The following is a 24360-nucleotide window of genomic DNA, read 5'->3' on the forward strand; positions in this document are numbered from 1 at the left end:
ATCTTTGATCAGCTGAACGGCTGGGAAGCTAAACTTGCCAAACCTGCTGTTTGTTTCAAAAACCCAAAGGCAAGACTGTCCAGTCCAGGGTTGTGTGGGGGCTGGATACTATCCAAGCTGTCACACGCTCTCGCCAGTCCATGACAGAGTAAACGCAAACAGGCAGACAAGCACACACCCTACAGACAATTTAGGAAGTTCAACGAACATGCATGTCTTCAGACTCTGGGAGAAAACCGGAGTAACTGGAGTGATTCCCTGCACAGGAAGTCCACGCAAACTCCACACAGAAAAGCCCCAGCTGAGTGGAAGATTCCAACCCAGGATTTTCTTGCTGTGAGATGACAGTGTTGACCATTCAAGTGTGAAGATAATGTAGGGTTTTTTTTATATCACACGTGTAACAGGGACGTAAATGTTTTGGGGTTTTATATTTGTTTTTCTTCAGTGAGAAAGTCAGACGTCTGCAGCTGTGGACACACAGCGCCTCCAATACCCACCGCAAAATTAGCTCAGACTGCTAACCAAAATTATGCTACTTAATAAATCACCCAATGGACATGCAGGGAAACCTAATAATCAAATAGATTATCCACTAGAGGTGGGCCGTGATCCAGAATACCAGAGAATTTGTTGAGCCATGTGAAATCCTTTGCCTGCAGTGCTGGCTGTGGCTGTTTAGAAGAAATAAGGGAGCCAGCAGCTATTGTTTGTTTCTGTGCTGCACAATTGCAGTAGGGTTGCTTGGAAACTGCTAGACCGAAGCACTCGGGTGATTTTGCGTTCAATAGTAAGGGTGTTATGTTAAGTTGGAATTGCAAATATGAGATAAGAGGAGGCTGGCAAAATGTTTCCCCTGGCAGAACGCAGTATTTTTCAGAGAAGAACAGTTCATCCTGATCGATAGAAGGCTTTAGTGGCACTTGACCCTGCAAGACGTTTTAGAAGTGGAGTAATATATCCCATGGGGATATCATAAGACAGCAGAATCTCACGCTCACAAGCATATGTCAATACAATTGTCGGTCATCATTAAGGATTGTATTCAGCTGGTTAAATATCTTAGCCCTCTCATCTTTGATCTGTAAGTGGAAAAACACCAGGGATCGACAGCCTTCCAGCTTCTTCTAAATTTTCTGTATTAGTCAAAACTTTGCTTCTTATCTGATTTGAATTCCCTCCCCAGATATTCAGTTTTAGAAGCTGTCTCGTCATTGCTCAGTTTCATTGCACAACGGCGCCTGGCTTTGATGCTTGACATCTTCATATTTAATGATGCTGTTGGTCCACATGGGGAAACAATTAGGATGTCAATGCCTCGCAGGCAGAAACAAAACTTGTTTTGCCGTTTGTCTCTGCAGAGAATACTCCGGTCCTCGAGGACGGTGGACATTTAGGCAAGCTGCTCTTTCTCGACTACTGGATGTTAGCAAAGTTCACATTATCATCATCATCATAACTTTGACATTTACATTGGTTTCAGCAATGGGAGAATTTTCTGTCTTTTTTGTACTTTTGCAAGAAAAACTAAAAAAAACCATTTGCAATTACTTGGATTTTAATGTCATTACAGAATTTAAACTTCATGTATATTTATTTATTATTTACAAAGAACATATTGAATGCTGTGGAGTACTAATTTTGAAGTCGATCTGAAGAAGAGATATATTACACAGTACCAAGGCACAATAATGAATACAACTGGATTCTGCAGTATTGCACTGTTGACTATTTTCATGTGTTTATATGCTTCTCAGACCAGCACCTGCCCTGCTCTTTTGGTGTGCACGAGAACTCTGGAGACAAACGGCTGCTTATTGTAGGAGTTCAGTTCAAATTGTAAGATGTTCTAGCATTCAGGACAGAAAGTGGAGCTCTCATTGTTCTTCCAGGGAAAGTAGTAAAAGTCCTGAATTTCTTCCATCTGCATTGTTGTGAAATGATGAATACTCATAAGTAATAGGAAAGTGAAGATGAAAACAAGCAATTTGAAGGCCTCAATTTTGGGTTTGGGAAATTGTATTGTGCCTGTACCAAATTGATGTTTTAGTTTAAAAAAAAAAAAAACTTTAGTTAATAAGAATCATATCAACGTCTCATAAGTCGAAGGTTTGGTTTACTTTAGTGCGTTTGCCTGTTACTTTGTTAGGGATTATCCAGGGCAAACTAACAAAAGAACAAAACTGTCTGTCAGAAGGAAGTTTTTTCTTTTCCTCATTGTTTAGTGTAAGAGGTTTTAAAATGCTTCATTAACTCGAGGCCACTTCAAAGTGCCAGACAGATAATTAAAACACGTTCTCTCACTCCACTCCTGCTTTTTGGCCCCATTATGCTGCTTGAGATTATACTAAGAATTTAGACACTTACGTAGATATTTCTTTTTTCTTCAATACTGAAGAATTCAAATTCCTGTTCACGTCCCACTGGTGAACTTTAATCATTTTTATCTTTAATCATCACTCAGTAAACTGTATAAAGTGTTGCACTGGGCTAGAGATAATGAAAGGTCTTATAACTTAATTATTGCCGATTATTAATTAATATTTATTAATATTTAATATATAATATTAATATTTATTTCATGACAATTGCATCTAAAAAATTTAATTTATGCATCATATATTATGGCAGATTTCCTGGCAACCACCTTGCAACAGTATAAAAAGGCCTTTTTTGCCTTTATGCACTTATATTCCCTTATGAAAGCATCCCATAATTTTAATCTCATCACAGTAATGTCTCATTTATATTCACTAAAACTGAATTATACATGTTGCCCAGCAACAGCCTAGCAATAAACTAAACTAACTAGTATTTTCAGACCTACATACCTTTAGAAAAGCATTGCATCATTTTATTTTTATGGCCAATAGCATGACCAGGTCAAATAATACTGTAGCATCCCAGTATGTACTATTTAATTCAAGTTGGCACTTGAACCAAGGATGGACTAGGTTAAAAAAATTATATATACACACATATATTTGCAGATATAATTGTCAAACAAAAATGGCCTTAAGCATTGAGAATATGTCATTCTGCACAGTAATGCTCGTCTGAGTGACAAGATCTCATATTACGGTTACCTGAGACTATTTGGGCAACATTGCAGAGGTGCAGGTAAGACTGTGACATGTTGGCGATTGTATTAGTGAACATCTATCTAACTGATCTCAGAATCTTATTTTTGCTCGATTTCTGTCAACTGTTCCTCGTTCTCTGTTGTTGGTTTGTGTCTGAACCACCAAAGTTAAACTAGGCCACATTTCCTTCAGGTGCAAGTCCAAGGGAGTTCTTAATTATTTTGTTATCAACAAAGACCTCCTGCTACAGTTGTCCTGATTAAAATAATTTAAATAATTGCTTAGATTGCCCAAACTGTTAGATGAAAATATTCAGGGCTCATTACTCAAACAGCCTGTTCATGTACAGTAGATTAATTTAATTGAGCTGAGGAATGTGCATTGAATAACTCTTTCTAAAAATTAATTAGAGGACAGTTTTGACAAAATTCCAGCTCCCTTTTTGGCTCTTTATGGTAATAAAAAAACTCTGCATTTTGCAGTAGCAATCGCTAGTGGGCGTGAGCGGAGTGCTTAATGCCGCTTTCACCAGTGTTAAACGGTCCTGTATGCTTGTTGGTTTACTTTATTAAGAAATCTGTGCCTATTACACGCTGTGATTTTTGCAAATATGGTTATATAAGCATTTTTTATTTTATTTGAAAAACATTTCACTGTTTCTCACATAAACTCACCAATAAATTATCTGACAGGTAATAGATGTTTCAAATCTTGCGTTTTAATGTTTGATGGTGGTTTGCATGCTGACGACAGATCGTTCCTTTGGTAAGTCACAATACAGTGTTTGTGAGCAATGCTGTAAGATGAGTCATATTAGCCTGCATCTCTACAGCTGCCTGATATGTAGGCAGCCTAATAGTAGATGGCAGGACTGGCTCTAGCCTGCTGTGTTAGGGTGGGCAGCTAGAAATAATAAGTGAGCAACTTAAGCGAGACAAAAACCCAAAGTTAGAGCAGCTGACAAGTATCCCACGGGTTGGTGGTTTCAGTCCCGGTTCAAATGATGGCGTCTTCTCTCTCCGAGATGTGAAAAATAAGCACAGTACATAAAGTCTTGACTAAACTAATCTTTAAAACACTAATTTGTTCCAAGCAGCATGTAGCAGCTGTAAGATTTGGTTTTCTCACAGGCCAGACATTTATCCTCTGAAAGAGAAGCACAGATTATTTTGGAGTTTGGAAAGAGGCAGACTGTAAAAAGGACACAGTACAACATTTTAACGTCATAACACACATCAGATTGAAACGCTAATGCATGCTCGCGGGTTCTATCTCAGCGTCCTGCAGCTATTTAGAAAAATTACATATAAGGGAAAATCTCAGACGCATTTAACAAAATGCGCATTTTTAGTGAATGTGACCATGTTAGCTTAGCCAGAGCATCACGACACGAGTAACCAGCACAAAAGCTGCGACAACGGGTAAACAGGAACTCTAAAATGAAACACAAATACTGATTTGCATACGTTAGAGTTTGATATCCATTAAAAGATGCCATTTATTTGTTTTTAGTAGTTTAATGTGTGTGTGCTTTATTTGCTGCCTTGACTTGAGGAACAGCTGTCTGCTTCTGAATGTTATTTATATGTAAATCAGATCACGTTAGACTTGAGTATGCAAGCTGTAAAAAGTGCCCACACAGTCATAAGTTTATATGCCTCTTTTAGCACTGACTGACGAATTTTTTTTTCCCTCTAAAGTCTGATTTGGTGGGCAAGACGCCCGTTCTGATGGGCTCAGCCCACCCCTGCCATAGCTATTGTACAGCTGGGCTGTGTAGATGGAGGGCTAACAGTGATCACTGTGACAAAATGGTCTAGACTTGCAGTGAAAATAACTTTCCATGCAGCATTTGTCTTTCATTGTTTGCCAGCACTTACTGCTCTGATTAATGATATATTTGCCTGTTGTATTCCAGTTTCCCAGGTATAACAGTCAGAGCTCAACGATCATTTACATTAGCACACTCAGATAAACGTCTTCACGCTGAAAAACGAAAACAAGCGTATTTTCCTACCAAACTGATGTCAGCTGTATAGAAAGAACGCTGCCTCGGGAAATGCAAAAATGTCCTCTGTAAAGTTGTGTGCTTTGTGAAGATCTTCTTCTCAGTGAACAGTGTGTACTCAGCCTTTGGCTCTGACTTTGAGACTGCTGTGACAACTGCAGTAAATGCAATTTCAGGCTTTCACAGCAGAGCTGTTTCACCATGCTTGGATCCTCACAACACTTTCTTTTTTCTCCACAGAAAGATAAGTTCAGATGGTTTTTATAATTAACTTAATGCAACCAGCAAGTACGCGATTCGTTTTTATTTTGATTTGTCCAATCTTTTCTTTTCTTTTCTCATAGTGGAGGAGAAGAACAATAAATTGACTCTGTATTGTTTATTATATTGAAGAAAACCTCGTCTTGTAGCTCTTAGTCTTGTTCAGTTTAGTGTTACTGCAGATAACATGAACAAAAAAATATTTTGGTAATCAGTGGATCTAAATAATTTTTTTTATTAGTCATTTAGTAAAATGTACAAAAAAGAGTGAAAATATTTCAATTACTTCCTCCAAAAGTCATTTTTAATCTTATTTATTTATATATTTATTATTCTTTATTATTATTATTCGTCTATCTAATGCAATCTATTACTCAAAACCTTCAGCCATGTTCCAAATATGTTTATTTGTTTTGATTTTAAATTCCTTCTAAAATATTGTTATGATTAATTGGTTATTATTCAACATTTTTCTGATCATTTGGTGGATTTGGATACAGACTTTGTAAGTCATGCAGTAGTTACAGTTACCAAATTTTACTTTATAAATGTTGTTCTAGTGAATCCTTAGGTGGTTGCCAGGCAACATCATGGTGTATTTATAATAGTGGATATAAATAAAGCATTACACATGAAATGGAAATGATGGGAAGCTTTTATAAGGTGTTTTTCTTAATAAATTTTTTTCATACCTGCCACTGGGCTAAAATGATCCCTTCTTATGTATATGTTTCATAATATGTAATGTAGATAAGAACTTTTAAGGGCCTTGGATGCACCTGTGTGCCACTAAGTCTTGCTGTATTATAGTAAGACTGAGATAAAAAATGTAACCTTTTTTCCAAAATTGCATAATTTATCAATTTTTTTTAGCATTTTAAATATTAAAATGCTATTAAAACCCAACGTCCAGTAAAGTCATTGTGTTTATTTAGACTGTTTACTAACTAGATAGACTACTTATTTGGTTTTCTTATTTTTTCCCTAATGACACATTTTTTAGATTGTCGTAGTTGCTGATTTTTAATTAAAGTAATATTTCCATTGCAAATACTGGTCTTTATGATTAGTATGCCAGAAAATGCCATTCACCACTATAGTAAATGGTGAAAATAATCAAAACTTATTTCTATATTGATGATAATCAACCAATGATCCACCAGCCAAATCAGGCCCACCATCCCATGTTGGCTTATTTATTAAATCTCTAAAAAAAATTGATTGAAGGGTATCCAGATATAATTTTTGTATGAACACTTTCAAAGCGTTAGTAATTTAGATGCATACTTAGCTGCTAAATGCAGAAAAATATATTTATCAGCCACATGTGCATAGTTGTTTCCTTGTCCCAAGTTAATGTAGCTAACAGGTTGAGGTGAGTAATGGAATTTGTACTATTTATTGATTTTGGGGTAAATATTGTTTTTAACGGGCTCCTGGCCTGGCGTCATTTTGCAAAAGTGGCCTCCAGGCAGAGCAGAGTACTCCTGGTCTACATCATCTACACTCTGAACTTCATTATGAAAATGCAGTTTCACTATTTGTCTCAGTGGGACATCAGAGAAATATCTAAACTCCTCCTAAATGCCTTCAGCAGCTGCAGGATATGAATCAAATGAAGTATGACCTCTTCACTATAAGTCACGCTATATGGAAAGATCCAGCTAAGCGCCCCCCACCCTCCGTCCTTCAGCCCCTCGTATGACGTTGAAAAATCTATCACTGACTCTTAATTTATCCAATATGGCATTATTTCTCTCATACTTGGCAATGCAGCAGACACATGGTGTTACTTTGCTTTTATCTGTCTAAAGCCGTCTGTCATTTTGAGTGCCATCATAAAAGTGAAGGGATCATTGTTTTTGTGGTTTTTATCTCCGAGCGTATCAAATAAAACGCAAGTTACACAACAACTGATTACAGTAGGTCCGTAATGATGACTGAAGGGTTGATGTCTTCATATCTTTAAGTTGTATTTTTATCTGTTTTCTGATAAATGCAGCAGCTGCTAACATCCTCACGTATTACTGTGTCTGAGTCGTAGCTCTGTGACAGAGCGGTTCAGTATGACAAGGAGCTTTCTGTTGTCTGGAAACAAACAGATGTCTTTTGATTATATGCATCTGTTTGTATCCATTACATTATCACGCTAAATGATTTCCTAAGCATCAGACATAATTTGCATGTTTATCCCTAACAATGGATTGAAATATTCAAGGCTACCAAAGGACAATAACACTGGGAAATCATGTGTCTTGCTCTTACACACAATCAAATGCTGCTGCTATTGTAAACATGTAATAATAATAGCGTAAGCTTTTCACTTAGAAACCAGTAAACATTAGGGGGTCGGGCAAGATTTTACCCTAAACCCTAGTGAGATTTCCCCAAGTTTGTTCCACGTCTCTGATTAAATTTGTGCTGTAGATTCTGAAAACCACACACATAAATTCCTAAATGTCATCGATGTTGTGTTTGTCCTTTCCCGCCCCCCACATCTCTCTTTTCAGCCCAGCTTTTTGCTTTTACCTGGAGGATCCCTGCAGACTCGCATGACTTTGCAAATGAAACACAACTTCTCTCCCAAATGTCTTTCAGAAGCCTGTTTTTATGCTGAAAAGGCACAACAAACGAAAGGTCAAGCGTCATGTAGCGTCATTAAAAATAGACCAAACCAAACTTTGCTTTAATGTCAAACTAATGCAGCTTGAGATTTATTTTATTCATTCAAAGGACAGTGTACAGTTCTTGTATACAACTGTAATGTAGCACTGAAATGTTCTTATTCATGGTAAACCTGTGGATTTGTTTTTTGCTGACTGGCAAAAGTCCTCATGCTGCTCACTTCTCTCTGTTAGGCTATCTTACATATAAAGAGGTGTTTTTTACACCACTTCTTTGTACCGAAAATCCTTTTAGGCACCATCCCCCCCACCGCAAGCACAGCTTTCCCAACACTGCAGACGCAGATATAAAAGAAGAAACAAGTGAAAGAGCATGAATTCAAAAGCTCCAACACTCCACAAAGAGAAAGCAGCTGCATTTTGGAGCACAAGTAAAGTAAAGCGTTTTGACGTGAGTGTACAACCAGCTGCTGATATGATAAGATCTGCTGTTACAAAAGAAAACAACTGCACAAATAGTTTTTATTTGATTTTCTGGGAATATTTATTGCGTTTGCATGTTTGTGTGCAAGTTCCTGTAGGATCTGGCAACATCACACGTACTAATGGCTGCTGGCCACTGCAACGAAACATTTATTTATTTTTTTTGCTATGATCCCGCTCCAATTGTTAACATCATTTGCTGTAGTTTGAAGAGGGCAGTAATGGCCTTTCTGGATTAACTCCATAACCATTACACGTTTGTCATGTTTATGTGCAGGGACGTGTTTAAAATGCTGACAGCTGTGCTCATTGTGGCGACTTGAACCCTTTGCAGTGTTCGAGATGCCTTTGTATCTTTTTAAAGCACATTTAGTAGATCAAAAAATTGTAACTCATGACTAAGCATGTGAAACTGAGTTTTCTCAGCATATAGTGCTTAAAACATTTATTAGACCCCTCCCAGTGTAAGGTTTAACCTCAATTAATAGTACTGGTGTTTATCAATGTCCTTTTTTTGTGTTTTATGGTGGTCTTTAATCAAAATGATGAAAGCAGACAAATAACTAAACCTCAAGTTATTTAAAAATTATTTTCAGTGGTTGGATTTTGTGCTTGACTACTTTGTGACTTCTCAGACAAGTCCAGTGTGCCGGCTCAAATTTGTGTGTTAAAATGGGAATTCAGTTTATTTTCCCAGTAAATATAAAACAAACTTATAAATTTGTTAAGCATTTCTGTGCATTGTAAAAAGCCTTGGACAGCCATAATTTAAAAAAAGAGTAATTAATGCATATCAACCCTTCAAGGAACTAAATTAAATGTGTGATTAAATGACTCAGTAAACGAGGACTGCATCTTTAACTTGGGGCTCAAATTGTTCTTCCGATTCCCCAAGTTTAGAATAACTGCATTCACAGCTGTATTAGGCCAAAGTGTGGCTGCTTTGGTGAACGCTCTGCAGCCTTTTGGCAAAGTAAAGAAAGACCTTGGCTGACTAAATATCAGTGTGCATTATTTCTTCAGTTTTTAAGTGTTTTGGTTGCTTACAGAAGAAAAAGGAAATGTGCCGTTTGTGAATTATGCAACAAAAATGTTAACTGTCATATTTGTTTTCGTTTGCTGTCCAATTTGAGCTCAGGTTTAATAATTCAGGGAAAACTTTATCCGATCTTTTAATCTCTAACAAAGACGTAATGAGTAACTTTAGCCTTACCTAGTTACTGAAGGCTTATTTAATTCCACCATCTGCGCTGAGAAGTATTCAATTAAATTCAATCATGTTTATTTCGAGCCGCTCCCGCGATGTGTTGCAGTCTCCGCAGGGAAACCTTTAGATCCCCACTGCTGTAAAATAATATAGATCAACTGTTAATCTCCCCGAGTCAATTTCAGACCGATGATGATTTTTGGCAACACTGTGCGTTTGATTGAATGCGGAGAGATAAGTTGGAGGTTGTATAAAGGTTGAAGTTATCACTTTGAGGGAGACAGCATAGCTCCTGCTGGTCTGAGTCATAAATTGTCCACAGAGCTGCATTCTGTGCATTTTTGCAGCAGTGCGTACGCCGAGCTGTTACAGCCCGTTTTAGCCGCTGCTGGCATTTTAATACGGAGCACGTCACTCTGTGTAACACACTGTTTCATTTCAGAAATGGTTATTTGTCTGCTGTTACTGAATGTTTTTTATCTGTTATCAGTGATAATAAAGTAGTGGCATGAAGGTCTTTTATCAGGCAGGATTTGACATTTCACGAATTCTTGCCATCTTTTTTTGGACAACGTAGAAGTGATGTAACCATTTGCTTTACTTTTACTCATTAATCTTCATGCTACAACAGTTTGTCTCTACTCTGGATACTTGGCGGGACCTCGGTTATAAAAGCTTTCCACCGCTCTTCTGGAATAGGACTGCTCGTACACAATATTAGACCCAGACTGCACTGGCCGGCAGTGCGTAAGTGGACGATACGGTGCAGCATTAATGGCTCCCATTTGTTCATTACCTGCGTGATTGCTATTGATCTGCCAGAAGCTGTTTCAGGGGGCTTTGCAGTCACAGAGTACAAAGCTCTGTGTGCCAACATAATACATTACGCCACCAAGACATTACTTTATTGTTTTTTATGCAGATGCTGATTATTGTGATTGATTGGAAGAGAGCCGGGTTGAAACCTTTCTTTTTCTCTTTCAGTAGTTTTTCGATTGAAAGGATAAAATGAGTGATAAATGGAGAGGAGACGATTAATGCTGCCGCTTCAGGAGTGTTTGGTCAGCAGAACTTTACTGTGTGTGGGCTTTGGCTGTGACCGGGTCCCTCAAAGTTGATTGCACTTTAGACAATGCGTCTGAACTGCTCTTATGTTAGATTAAATGTTAAAGTGATCGCAGGACAACATACACTGAGGGAGAGATTAGCAGGGAAATGATTGCGCTTCCCTCTGCTTCAAATGATATTACATTGTTTCCTTTGTGTTAGTTTTCTAAAGATTGACCTGATCTGCGCATGCTGACTTGCCCGTCCACCTGTGTTTCTTTCAGGAGGCTGTCGGGGAGAACGCAGGGGTGCACGGCCCAGCAGAGGACAGGAAGGAGAAGGTGCCCAGCCCCCATCTCAGCCAGCTGGTGGTCCTCACTAACAGCGGGACTCTCTACGGGCTGGCACAAAGGGTGGTGGCCACAGAGTCTCTGTAAGCACACACCACTACATTAAAGTATTCCTTATATTACATTGACATTAGTGCGTGCTTTATGTCATCGCTTGTGTGTCCTGGCAGCGCGATGTAACGTGACAGTTATGTACATCAAAGCACTCTGTTTGATCAAGTTATAGAGGCCGCTTCTCGCTCACTGCCTCGTGTCAGGATGGCGATAATGTCATTACACAGTTTTCCACACACTGGCCGGCAAAGATTAGACCTGCCTGCGTTGTGTTCCTGCACACGCAGCAACACATTTTAGCGCCCCCAAAATCATTTCCTTTCTCTAATTTGATATGTTTTAAACTCTCTCAATCAGTCACTCAGTAACCAGTTTATTTTTGTACTCCTCTACTCTGTTTTTTCCCTCCCTCTCTGTCTTACTCTGTTACATTCACACTACACACTGGTGCCCCCGTGCATAATTAGGTCAAGCTATCATCAGTGCTGACAGCACTTGGGCCCTCAGAGGTCTGCGTTGTACAACAACAGCTTCATAATGAAAGTCTTGTAAACCAAAGGCTCTGACAAGGCTGTTGCCAGAACGCTGAGTAGGCTTACACTCGCTCACAAAAAGGGTTTCATGTTTTGGAGGCAGGCAACAAGATCCGAAGAAGAATGAAAGCAAAACGGCTAAAGTGTTTAGTGTAGGTAAAGTTTAAAGGACCAAAGCAGACTAATTCTGTGCAATTAGGCTAATTCTGCGAGAAATTGTTGAGGGTGTTGGTGGTCGGGTTTTATTTTTTATGCTTTTGATCTAAAAATAGTGTTTTTAGAAAAGACAGCTCACAGTTTGTGTGTGTTTTTAGCATCCTCAGCCTGTCCCATTTCAAAGAAAATCTCGGGGAGAGAAAAGAAAGTGAACACAGCAATCATGTGTGAGAAGAATCAAAGATAAAAGCTCAGCAAACTGACCATCAGTTTTTCATTCTCTATGCTGCTGCTAAGGTGTTGCATCTATACAAGCGTGACTCTGAAGTGCAGTGTGTGCTTTCTCTTCTTTCTTTCTTTTTTCTTATTATTCCCTCCACAGCACATGATGATGTTGCTGAGGTAAACACAAGCTGTTCCAGCTCACCTTAATGCGACTTTCATTGCTCTATGAAAACAAACGGACACAAAAAAAAATCTTCTCTCTGGTACTTTTACGCTCCCATCCAAAAAAAGTTGGGCCGGTGTTTAAAACGTAAGTAAAAACAGAATGCAGTGATTTGCAAATCTCACAAACCCACAAAGCAGCTACACTTCTTAACAGCGTGGTACTAAAAAGAAAGAGTTGGAGGAACATTTTGCAGCTTAATTGGCAACAGGTCTGTAACATGATGGTATATAGGGAACGTCTCTGAGATGCCAAGAATAAAAATGGGCAGAGGTTCACCAATATTGCAAAAAAGCCTTGTAGAACAGATTCACTTTCCTTGATGTATAATTATGAAAACTTAAAGATCAGCAGTAGATAATATCATTAAAAGATTCAGAGCATTTGGAGAAATCTTTTCTTTGGGCTAAGATGATTTAAAATAGACTGAGGCAAAGTGGAAAACTGTTCTGGGCTCAGATGAGTTGAAACTTGAAATTCTTTTAGGAAAACATGGATGGTGCATCGTAAGGACTAAAGAGAGGAGGGACCATCTGGCTTCTTATCAGTGCTCACTTTAAGCCTGGGCGTCTGATAGTATTGGGGTGTATCTGCACGTATGGAATCGGCATCTTGCACATCTGGAAATGCACCATCAGTGCTGAAAGATATACATACAAGCTTTAAAACAACATATGCTCCCGTCCAGATGAGCTCGGAAATCATGTGTATTTCAGTAATAGCTGCATACTGCAATTATTCTAACAGCAGGAGTTCATAGTAGAAGAGTGGGGAGTGAAGTGGCCTGCCTGCAGTCCAGACCGTTCACAAACTGAAAACATTTGGAGCATCATATGTCAAAAAATACGGTATAGACCCAGGAGTTTTGAGTTTTTTGAATCTTACCAAACAAGACTGGAACAACATTCCTCTCCTAAAAGTCCAGCAGCTGCTCTCATCAGATTCCAGATGTTTATGATGACGACTATTTTTAAAAGAAGGGATGCTACACGGTGGTAAACATGGCCCCTATCCCAGCTTTTTTGAGAAGTGCTGCTCGCATCAAATTCAAGACAAGCTAATTTTTTTTTTTAAATGGTGCATTTTGTCACTTTAAGCATTTGATATATTTTCTGTGTTTTGTTGTTGATAAAATGTGGGTTTATGGGATTTGCAAATCAATGCATTCTGTTTTTATACAGTGTCCAAACTAGTGTGAATTTATTAACATTAAATTATGCTTTAAAATAAAGGTTTCTGTTTGGGTTTGGATGATAATATTATGCAAATTGAATGCAATTTATCTTTTTTTCCTAAGCGCCCTATCTAAAAAAAATTACATTTATAGCTGCAAGAGTCTATTAGAAGAATAATGACACAGATGCACTCACTGGCCCCTTTTAAGGTACACCTATTTAATAGCTTATTAATACAAATATCGAATCTGCTGATTACACAATGCATCATACCATGCAAGTGACTTAGTACGTGACGGACTGGCTGCTCTGAGTATTTTACAAACTGCTGATCTGCTGGGATTTTCCCACACCATCATCTCTGGGGTTTACAGAGATAGTCTGGAAGAAAACTATCCAATGAGCGGCAGTTCTCTGGGTGAAAATGCCTTGTTGATGTCATAGGTCAGAGGAGGATGGCCAGACTGCTTCAACCTGATAGGAAGGCAACGGTAAATGAAATAATGAGAAGAAGAATAGCATCTCTGAACACACAAATGTTAAACGAGGAGTTTACTGTACTCAAATGGCCACCTGATCTCAATCCAATAGAGCACCTTTGGGATGTAGTGGAATGGGGGATTCACATTATGGATGTTCAGTTGACAAATCTGCAAATACTCTGAGGAATGTTTGCAGCACTTTGTTGAATCTGGGCTATGAAGAATTAGTTCTGGAGTCAAAGTGGCGTCAAAACAGATATTTGCAAGGTGAACCAAACAAAAGGTCCAGTGAGTGTGCATGTACGCTAACATGTACGCTAACATGTAAACATGTACGCTAACATGTCTGCTGCATTTAGTGCAGATGCACTGTACTTTAAATCATGTCTGTACACTTCGTGTGCTTTAGATTTTCTTCCAGTAGAGAGCAGGTTACAGTGGATTATGTCATTAGACCGTAATTACACACTGACACTTGAGACCCCCAACTATACATTTTGTGAAGATTCAATATTTGTTGCTTTTACACTGCAGAAATCTAAGTGAACTGTAAATTTAGTGACTGTCACTTCTGTGGCCTCTGACTTTTAGTTCTCTGATTTTATTTATCAGCTAACGACAGGTTATCTTTAGCTCGCAGTGAGGGACGTCTGCAAGTCTAAGGACAGCTTTTTTTTTCACTTCATTGGTGTGTGAATTCACACCCAAACAGAGGTTCAAGAGACAGCAAAAGAATCTGGAGGTCCCACCTGGGACTGGTGTCTTAGTCCTGTTTTATTCTCTTTTTTTTCCTGCTGTATTTAAGAGCTCTGCGGAGACCTGTTGTTCTTTAATTAATGATCCTAAAGTCCTAAAGTCAGGACTCAACTCTAAACTTCAGCCCACATAAACATGTTCACTCACTTTTTATTTCATGCACTGTAACACTTCAGAGCCATCGATCAGCCTGAGTCAAGAGGTCTTTATTTAGTCAGTGCTGGATACAGAGTGGAAAGGGGGTATATTAGTTCTGAACGCATTGATTGTTTTTTTCTTCTTCTTCTTTCTGTCCTGTATTTCTCTCTCTGCTACCTCTTTTGGTCTGAGTGTTTTTCAAGGATAATTGAAATCCAATCCTTGTCAAAAAAAACCAAAAAACAAATATAAGTGCTGCTCGATTTGTCGGACGTGAAAATACTTTGCTTTGGGAGGTGAGACTTAAAGGTTTGGAAGTCAGACAAGTTTTTACAGCAAAATTACAGCTGACTCCATAATTCACATTATAATAATCAAATCTGATGTTTATTTCATCAAAACGTGACCAACAAGGGAAGAAATGAGATTAAACAGCAGGAAATGCTGGAAACTCAGAAGGTTTAAGCACATATGACTAAAATCTTGATCCAATTAATGGATCAGAAGAATCAAGGGAGACAAAAAAGTAAAAAAAACCTTCTTATTCCATTTGAGATGTTTTACTGTTGTTCAGGAATAACAGAGATTTAAGGTGATGTTCTCTCTAATGGTCAGTTACTCCACTTTGTAATAGTAATACGAGCTTTTGTAAATAGATCTGTCACTTTTTAATAACACAAAAACAACACATCGTAATTGCCTTTTCTTATGTGTCACAAGCAGAATGATTCAGAACATATGGGCAGAATTTAAAGGCTGTTTCTCTTTGGTTGTCTCAGTGTGTTTCTGGCAGAGCAGTTTGAGTCCTTGCAGTCCCACTTGGACACGATGATGCCTGCAGCCAAGAAGCCCTTCCTGCAGCAGTTTTATTCCCAGGTATTGTTTGGTTTATACAGTTATGCCTCCTCTGAGGGCACAGGCCTCAATTATTACAGTAACTGATCATGTCATCACTCTCAGCTACAGCTGTTGGGTTATATCAGACATCGTCTCCAGCTGTAGAAAACCGTTTGTCTTTTATTTTATTTTAACCTCTTGTAAGGCTGAGATTATGTTATTTTTTGTTATTTGTAATTGATTTTCTCCACACTTGCACTTAAATATGTGGTTTATACGATGAGTTTTTCTTTTGGATTTCACTTTTTTTAATATTTAAGGCACAATGTGAAATATGCTGTGTGACTGTTGTGGATGTGCTCCCCCTCCCACCTGCACTCCACTTGCTTAATTGTAATTGTGCCCTTTTGTTTTCTTTTAAAACAAATGAAACCAACTCAAACCCACATGGATAACTTTGCTTCTTTTTCTTTTCTTTTTTTTGTCTCTTTGACATTTGAAATTCAGATGAAGAGACGGGTCTGTTTGACCAAAAACATCAAGTGAATGTCATGTCCTGATTTCGCTCATTGGAAACTTTAATCCGTAACATTGTTCTTCCTGCAGAATAGCAGGCAATTGAAAATTACCTTATCTATATGTTGAATATAATGATCCACGAACTCTCATATATTTATCCTTCCTTCCTGCACTCAGACGGTGTCTACAGCCAGCGAACTGCGGAAACCAATTTACTGGATCGTGGCGGCCAAGGCCATCGACTATGAACAAATGTTGCTCATGATGGCCGGAGTTAAATGGGACATTAGGGAGATAATGTCCCAGCACAATGTATATGTGGATGTCTTGTTAAAGGTAATGACGAATAAGAAAAGCGAATGCTGATGTTACTGTAGCCTATTTTTTACCCACCAGGGACAAAAACAAGCTAAAGTTATTAAGCATACAAAAAGTTCCCACCTGACCATCACTTCAAAATTCCACTGTTTGGAAAACTACTTGAGCTAGGTCCTTTAAAGCTTTTGGTATGATGGCTTTATGAGTGTAGCTCACATTAACATAGACTGATGGATGCTTGTAGTCCCTAAAATATTTGGATGTCAGATCTGTGACAGGACAGCAGATTTGAAGGTCCTGTAGAAACCACAGTGTTGCAGGTAGGGGACTGAGATTTTGTTTAGAGCCTCTCATAAACAACCTGCATCATATTCTTTAAAACAGTCTAAATCCAATTAAGGGTTTTGCACATATTAACGCTTAAATATGGAATAAACAGTGTTTTCATCCAACTTCAATATGATATTCAATAAATCCAAATCAACTTCATTCTTCTTTTTTTTTAAAGAGCAAGTTTCTGTTAATTATATATTACTGCTCTCTCAGTTTCCCAGTGTGGAATTTCTCAAGTACACATATTTATGTGAAGCTTTGCATCACTCCCATTAAGAAGTGGACTTTTTTTTTAAGTCTAATATTTACTCTGTTTGCCACATTGGCCACATTTCTCTGGTGAAGAGTGAAAAAACCACAGAGGTTTAGTGGCTGCACTGAAAACCAAAACAATGAGCTGAAAGTAAAGTGCTCTATAATGCTGAGGTCACCTACTGTCATGTCATTGAACTTTGATGCTCCTGTTTCTGTCAATCAATAGAGAAAATCTCACAAATATTTCATAACGCTGTCGGCATGCGTGCAGCCGCTTTTCTTTTCCATCAGCACAAACCCGACATTACATCTGATAACTGGCTTTAACTGCTTTGTATACAGTATTTCAGTCATTGTGACGATGCTTAAGGTAATAATGCAAACAGCTTGTGTTCAAAGACGAGGCTGGAGACATTGTTGAAGCAGCTTTTACTCACATTTCATAAAGATATCATGCAAATACCTCATTAGGGTTTCTGCATCATTCATATCTTTAAGACTCTTGACTTAGCAAGGTGAATATAAATGATTCTGAGACTACTCGGTGCCCTTTTTAAAACCTTTTATTCCTTTTTCGTGCATTTTATAGCAAAGAAAAGTCCACAAAGATCTCAGTGCTTATTACTTTTCCCAAACAGATACCGTGTCCTCCCAGTGTCATGCAATATCCACGCTACACAAAAATAGAACACAAAGCAGCTGTATTAGATTTACTTTTATCTAGCAGGCATCCCTCCCCCTCCACACATTGTGTCTTTGTTGCACTCATAAAAAATCATCTGTGTTATCCTTCTGCCATCAGTACACTAAGCATTAGCTCTTTTTCTTTAAAGTCTGAAACTGTGAAGGTCATTGTTCTCCTCCTTGATTCAAAGTTAATTCAGGGACCTTTAATATCAATTATTTGGGATGGGGGTGAATAATTTATTATATGGGTGAGCTGTTAAGAGCCAAATGCAGATCTCTCCTGAAGTTTTCTACTTTGTTAAAGACATCTGAGCTCACTGCTCCCAGAAGTATTTTTAGAATGAGAAAGTTTCTTCTAAATGTGTGTCTTTATTCATGCTGGCTACTTATTCTTTTATAAACTTGCATGGCGGGGTAAAGGACACATTTTTCCTGCTTCTGACACTAAGAGAAAGAAAGGTGCGAGGGGCTCGCTGCGGTGCGAAGCCATAAACAGAGCAGCATCAAGCAGAGGCAAAATCATACATAACAGAGTCCGCAGCAAATCAGGTCTTAGAAAGCTGATGGCTGAAACGCTTAGTGACTCGGACAGACGTGGACAGACATCGTATACGCGTGTAGTTTTCCATCAGGTACTAATAGCCTCCCCCGTCATCGTGTCAAGACGGTCATAATGCATGCGGGTTATGTTACGTGATTGAAATAAGTGGTGCTGAGTTTTGTTGTAGCGCGCACACAGCAATATTTTATTCATGAATTCAGGTTGATTCCCAGCATTCAACAATGGCGCTCATTTGCATATAAAGTGGCAAAGACATGCCGAAGCCTCAGAATGACTTCATTGACAAAATGCTTGAGTCAGAGTCTATTGTGAGGCTGTGAATGAGTAACATTTCATTTCAGGGTGTAAAATTAATGGGAACATGCATTAAGGTTCAGGTTAATTTTTTTTTTAGGATGATGCAATTTAAAAATGTAATTTAATACTTGCATATTTTATGAATTTATTTACATTCTTAATCTGCATGTGTCATATTTACATACTTACTCAGGTACTGCAGTTTGTTTTTGGAAGGCAGTAACATAAAATGAATCAGAATAACATTTTAGATACTGGTCTATACAACTGGAGTGTGTGTGTGTGCGTGCGTGTGTGTTTTTTATGCATACAGACAAGAAGCACCACACCGTGGCGCTTATAGCGGTGGTGTGATGACTGCTAACACGCTGTTAGAGCTTGCATTCACCTTGGGATGCTGTCAGACTGGAGTACAGTATTCACCGGCGCCCAAATGATTTGTTTTTGCGCATGATTTGTGGCTCGACAGCTTCATACGTGCAGCCCCCGCGCTCTTCACTACTGTACGTCAGCATGCTTTGCTTCCATCAGTGCAGACGGCAGAATTATTACTTAGCTCTGTTAGAGTTTCAGGAAAGTAACCCACACATCCTGCCGGCTGCTTACACCGGTGGAAAAAAACAATAATTTAGCCGAGATTGATCTGATTTACTTATAATCACTATTTTGGATGTATAATTTAAGCTGAATGGTTTAAAGGAAAACCCAAATGCTGTTTCTTGAGGCAGCGTGTAAGTGTTGTTCATGACAACCTTTTGTTTTGTTTACGTCTTCCAGTTAGAATCCAACAAGGCCATTACATCTCAGTTCATCGAATAAAAAAGCAAATAAAAAAAACTTGAGCATCACAGAATTATGCAAAATTTCAGGTCATTTTAAGGGATAAAGATAGTGACGCTTTTTTTTTCTAGTGTCATTGTGTTGAGGGGCCATTTCGGAAATCTACTATCTGGAAAACTATTTGAGCGAGGCCCTTCAAAGGTTTTGGTATTATGCTCTCTGGAGTGCATGCAGATCAAGTTAACATAGAAAGACAGATACTTGGAAGTCCCGTAATTATTTGTAAGTCTTACTCTGACAGCAGATTTGGAGGTTTCTAGAAACCAAAGTTTGCAGGTAGGGGACAAATGTTTAGTTTATTAAAAAACAAGCTGCATCATATCCTTTAACAGTCTAAACCAGGTGAATAGTTTCACACACGTTAAAGCTTAAATATGAAAAAGAAACATACTTTCATCCAACTTCAGTGTGATACCAAATCCAAGTCATCTTTTTTAGAAAGGGCAAGTTTCTGTTTATTTTATATTTAAAATGTATGATGGATCTTTGAAATGCACAAGTAGATACACAATAGAAGAACAAGAATGCAAGAAAAATGTCGAAAACTTTCATCTCTTTAGTTTTGTTTGTGTTTATTGTAGAAACAGTAGAGACCTAAAATTCTGCATAATCCATTTTAAGACGTTATTTTCTTTTTCTGGCTAATCTGTGATGGTTAGGTGGAAGCGTTTGGCTGAATAATGTAGTGTCCATAGTGGGATTTTTGTGTTTAGACCTAATTGTAGCTGTAGTAATATAGAAATATAGGAATCTGTTAATTAAAATGCCTTTTTTAATGAGCCGCGTGCTGTTTATATGTTGATATGAAAGTTATGGTACTTTTTAGCGAAATATGACCAATTGTATAAAATATTTTCCTAACCAGATATACTTTTTGGACCAGCGATTTGTGTTTCTGCTGCGTCGTGTTGTACTCACGGGAATGTGTTCACCTTTTCTTTCTCTCCGCCTCATCAGGAGTTTGAGCAATTTAACAAGCGGCTGGGCGAAGTTTCCAGACATGTGCGCATCCCCCTGCCTGTGTCCAACGTCCTGTGGGAACACTGCATCCGTTTGGCCAACAGGACTCTTGTTGAGGGGTAAGAAAGTTAAGAAGTGTATGCAGTGAATTATTGTTAAACCTTAAATATAAAAAACACAAGCTGTTTTTGTACATAATGTTTCCCCCCTCTACTATCTGCATGGAGCACCGACTCAAAGCCGTGCGTCGCACACTTGGAGTCTGTCTGTGAGTCATTTGCTGCTTTATGAAAAGTGCTGTTGTCTGTTATCATACTGCTATTGGCTGCTCACAGAAAAAATAACCTATAACAGTGGCAGCGACAGTTTAGAGAAGTCTGTCACTCAGTTTCTCTACTTTAACATGAGCAAGAGATTCATATGAAGACTCGCTGTTGCCTCCAGCAAAAAGTACTACAGGCTGTTTGCCACTGGCAGCAACCATCTCCTCAAATCTACTGAAACAAGTGCACATCCCAGTTTGAGTCGGGCTGCCATCTGCCCGAAAGAAATTGGGCTGTTTTTGTCTCTCTGCACAAATATTATACCATACCAAACAGATTCTGTGTCCACTCAAACTGTGGAAAAACTGTAATTAAGAAATACATCTTAAAATCAGTGAATAAAACACCTACAATAAAACCTCGGTCAAAGGAAAGTCATTTTAATAAAAACAGTTTTAAGTAAGATACATCTTTGTCCATCAAATATTTTGAAATATGAGCAAAGCAGCACACATTTCTGTCAAATAAGGTTCAGGCAGAATTAATACCTGAACTTTAAATGAACCAGTTGTGCTTAGATGTGTATCCACCCACCTCCTACGATCCGCATCATGCCTTTCCTAAAGCCAGAAAAAATCCGGGTATGAAAGATTCCTTTAGGATATACAGGTGAATGCAAAGCAGTTGAAGTAAATGCTGTATGCTACTGAACTACAAGGAGGAAAGAAGTGTAAAGCAAAATCTTCGTGTTAGACTTTTGAACTATTTGTATGAGTTGTGTAACCAGGCTAGGTACCACACAGTTCTGCTTTTAAACCACTGCATTTAGAAAGAAACACTGAAGCATTCGTCATCCATCCATGCCCCAATTTTTCTCATTCGTTTTCATTAGTTTGTGCACTACAGGCAACCGTTGACAATAAAACACATATCTTATGCTTCTCTGTCTGACAACCCAATGGACGGGTCTGGGTTTGGTGGTTGCCACGAGAACAGTACTTGTCTGACTTCATTGTGCCAAGCGTCAAGTTTGGTGGAGGGGGGATTATGGTGTGGGGTTGTTTTTCAGGAGTTGGGCTCGGCCCCTTAGTTCCAGTGAAAGGAACTCTCGATGCTTCAGCACAAGAAGATATTTTGGACAATTTTATGCTCCCAACTTTGTGGGAAAAGTTTGTTTATGGCCCCTTCCTGCTCCAACACGACTGCGCACCAGTGCACAAAGCGAGATCCATAAAGAGACATGAATGAGGGAGTTTGGTGTAGAAGAACTTGACTGGCCTGCACAGAGTCCTCACCTCAACCTGAGGGAACACTTTTAAGATGAGTTGGATTGGAGCCTGCGAGCCAAGCCATGTCATCCAACATCAGTGTCTGACCTCACCGATGCGCTTCTGGAAGAGTAGTAAAAAATTCCCATAAATGCTCCTAAACCTTCTCAGCAGACTTTAAGCTGTTATAGCTAACAAATGGTGGGCTAACATTATATTAAGTCCTACGGATTAAAGGATGGGATGTCATTCAAGTTCATGTGTGTGAACCCAGAAGAGTGAATGCCTTTGGCAATGTAGTGTGTGATACACTTGGCATTAAAGGGTTAAAAAACTGAGGTTCATCAATCTCTGCTGACTTTTTTTATTATTATTACAACCTTCTGGATACAAGCCGAGTATAAACATCTTTGGGTTTGTTGGAATTTCTTTTGAGATGTCACGCTGACCTCTTTGCAAATTCTATTTTAATCTGGAACAGTTTTCCTTTAACCTCGGTGCTTTTTACTCTTTTCTGCTTAAAACTGATCGTTTTACTCTCAGGTTACAGTCATTAATAGTGCCACTCAATTTGTGTTATGAGATGAGCTATTGCCTCAATGATTTGAGGCTCACACTTCTCAAAAGAATGACTCTTTCTTTATTTATTTCTCTCTGTGTTTGCTCCCCAGTTTAAACATCTGCATGTCATAAATTTAAAACGAAAATTCTTCCCAAAGCGTGTTGTGAAAGCAGCGGGAAGAGCAGAGAAATTGACCTGCCGTCCATAAAACTGTGTCTGGTTCCTTCAGAGATATTCCCTGAGAAAAAGCACTCGACGACGCTGCCATCGCCTCCTCTATTCATGTTGGCAGTCACATCTCTGCAGCCTCACCAAATGCCCATCAGGGGATTACCTGACACAGGCCACTCACACAAACCGCAGAATGCTCTTGACACATCTCTTGTAATGCGTTTTACCACTTTCGCCCTTGCAAGGGAGCGATATAGGTTGTGATAGGTGACAGATTGTCAGGGTTTTGGGTTTGTTTTTGTTTTTCTCAGCACCTCCACTGTCGCTTTTCTCAGGCTCATGCACGGAGCATATGTGTGAAGTTTGTTTTTAGATGGATGGCGCGATAAATCCCTCTGATCGGACAGATTGGGTGCACAGCAGCATCAAGTCACGCCGACTGGACGGTGACGAAGCAAGAAATAAGCAGCTGACAATCCTCGTGAAGTTCCACACATTTTATCGGAAATATGAAGGGACTGCAACTGACGTCAAAGTTATCCCAGGTTACAAATTCAAAGCAGGTTACGCTGAACCGTGTTGAAGCCAGGGAACACAGTTCGGGCTAAAAACAAGTCCTTGCTCTAAGTGGCTTTGTTCTTTCCAAGTGTTTTAAATAAGAGGGAGAACATCGACTGCGAGGCATCTGCCTCGGCCTCATCCACAAAGAGAAGGGAACATGTTTACTTCCCTACACATTTGCTGAGCGCTCTTCCTCTTGTTGCGTAAGAGAACTTTTGAACCCTTTCCAATGAGCAAATGGCCCATTACGACTGCAATGCTTGGCAAATTTAAGCTGCTGTTGCCGACCGCCTGCCTGGTTCTCCCAGTACACCCTCCAAACACACATCTCCCAACCCTCTGGCACAACGAGATAGAGCGGTCATATTTATTTGTTTGTACTCCGACTGCCCCAGTCTGTTATTAATTTTCTCTGTCCAGCGCTTGTCCTTGTCTCCTCAGAGACTCGCAAAAACCGCTCCGTTAGCATTCTGAGCCGCAGCTCAAACACTCGCCACCAAAAACTCTGGCAGGTTTGACAAGAAAAAGAGAGGGAGAACGACAATGATGATGAGAGAGAGAGAGACGGGGAAGGCGAGGGGAGAAAATGGAAACGAGAGAGAGAAAAGCTGAAGTGTGAGACGGGGAGAGTTTGCAAAGTGCAGATGTGTTGTGTGGAGTGTTAATGTACTGGAGATGTCACAGTCCGACTTGCCAGTGCGCAACAGTGCTCGCTGCCAAACACATGAAACACAAACACACACACTGAAATGCATGTGTACTCTGGCCCACACACATGTACCAACACCACAGGCCGTGTGGAACAACCCGATTTACTGTAATACTGAAGGGAAAGAGCCCGAATGCAAACACCCTTAAACACGCATACAAATGCTGTAAAAACACACGTATGTAACAGCTGGAACTCTAAACAGGTTTCGGTCAAATTTGATTCCAGAATTAAAAATATACACTAAATATATTCATCCAAATCCACAAAAATAAAGCAAAATATTGAATTAATCCTACATAAATAAGTAAATAAGAATTATTACTAATATTAAGTAGTATAGTAAGTATTTTTATAAAACAACAGCATATTCTGCAGTAAAATCACACCAAATAAAACCATTAAATTTAAGA

The 24360-nt window shown here is 38.9% G+C and overlaps 1 protein-coding gene across 2 annotated transcripts in view; it reads left to right on the top strand.

Annotated features, from left to right (window-relative positions):
• The window catches only part of vps50 (VPS50 EARP/GARPII complex subunit), a 120251-nt gene that overhangs the window by 91493 nt on the left and 4398 nt on the right, over positions 1-24360 (top strand). For both annotated transcript variants that reach the window (XM_035906508.2, XM_006787678.3), the window contains 4 exons: positions 10998-11146; positions 15585-15681; positions 16339-16497; positions 20411-20532. In XM_035906508.2, the coding sequence (XP_035762401.1) occupies positions 10998-11146; positions 15585-15681; positions 16339-16497; positions 20411-20532 (527 nt within the window). The remainder of the gene's footprint in view (positions 1-10997; positions 11147-15584; positions 15682-16338; positions 16498-20410; positions 20533-24360) is intronic.

This window comes from Neolamprologus brichardi, chromosome 22 (assembly GCF_056152115.1).
Source record: "Neolamprologus brichardi isolate AB-2024 chromosome 22, ASM5615211v1, whole genome shotgun sequence".
NCBI classification, from domain to species: Eukaryota; Metazoa; Chordata; class Actinopteri; order Cichliformes; family Cichlidae; genus Neolamprologus; species Neolamprologus brichardi.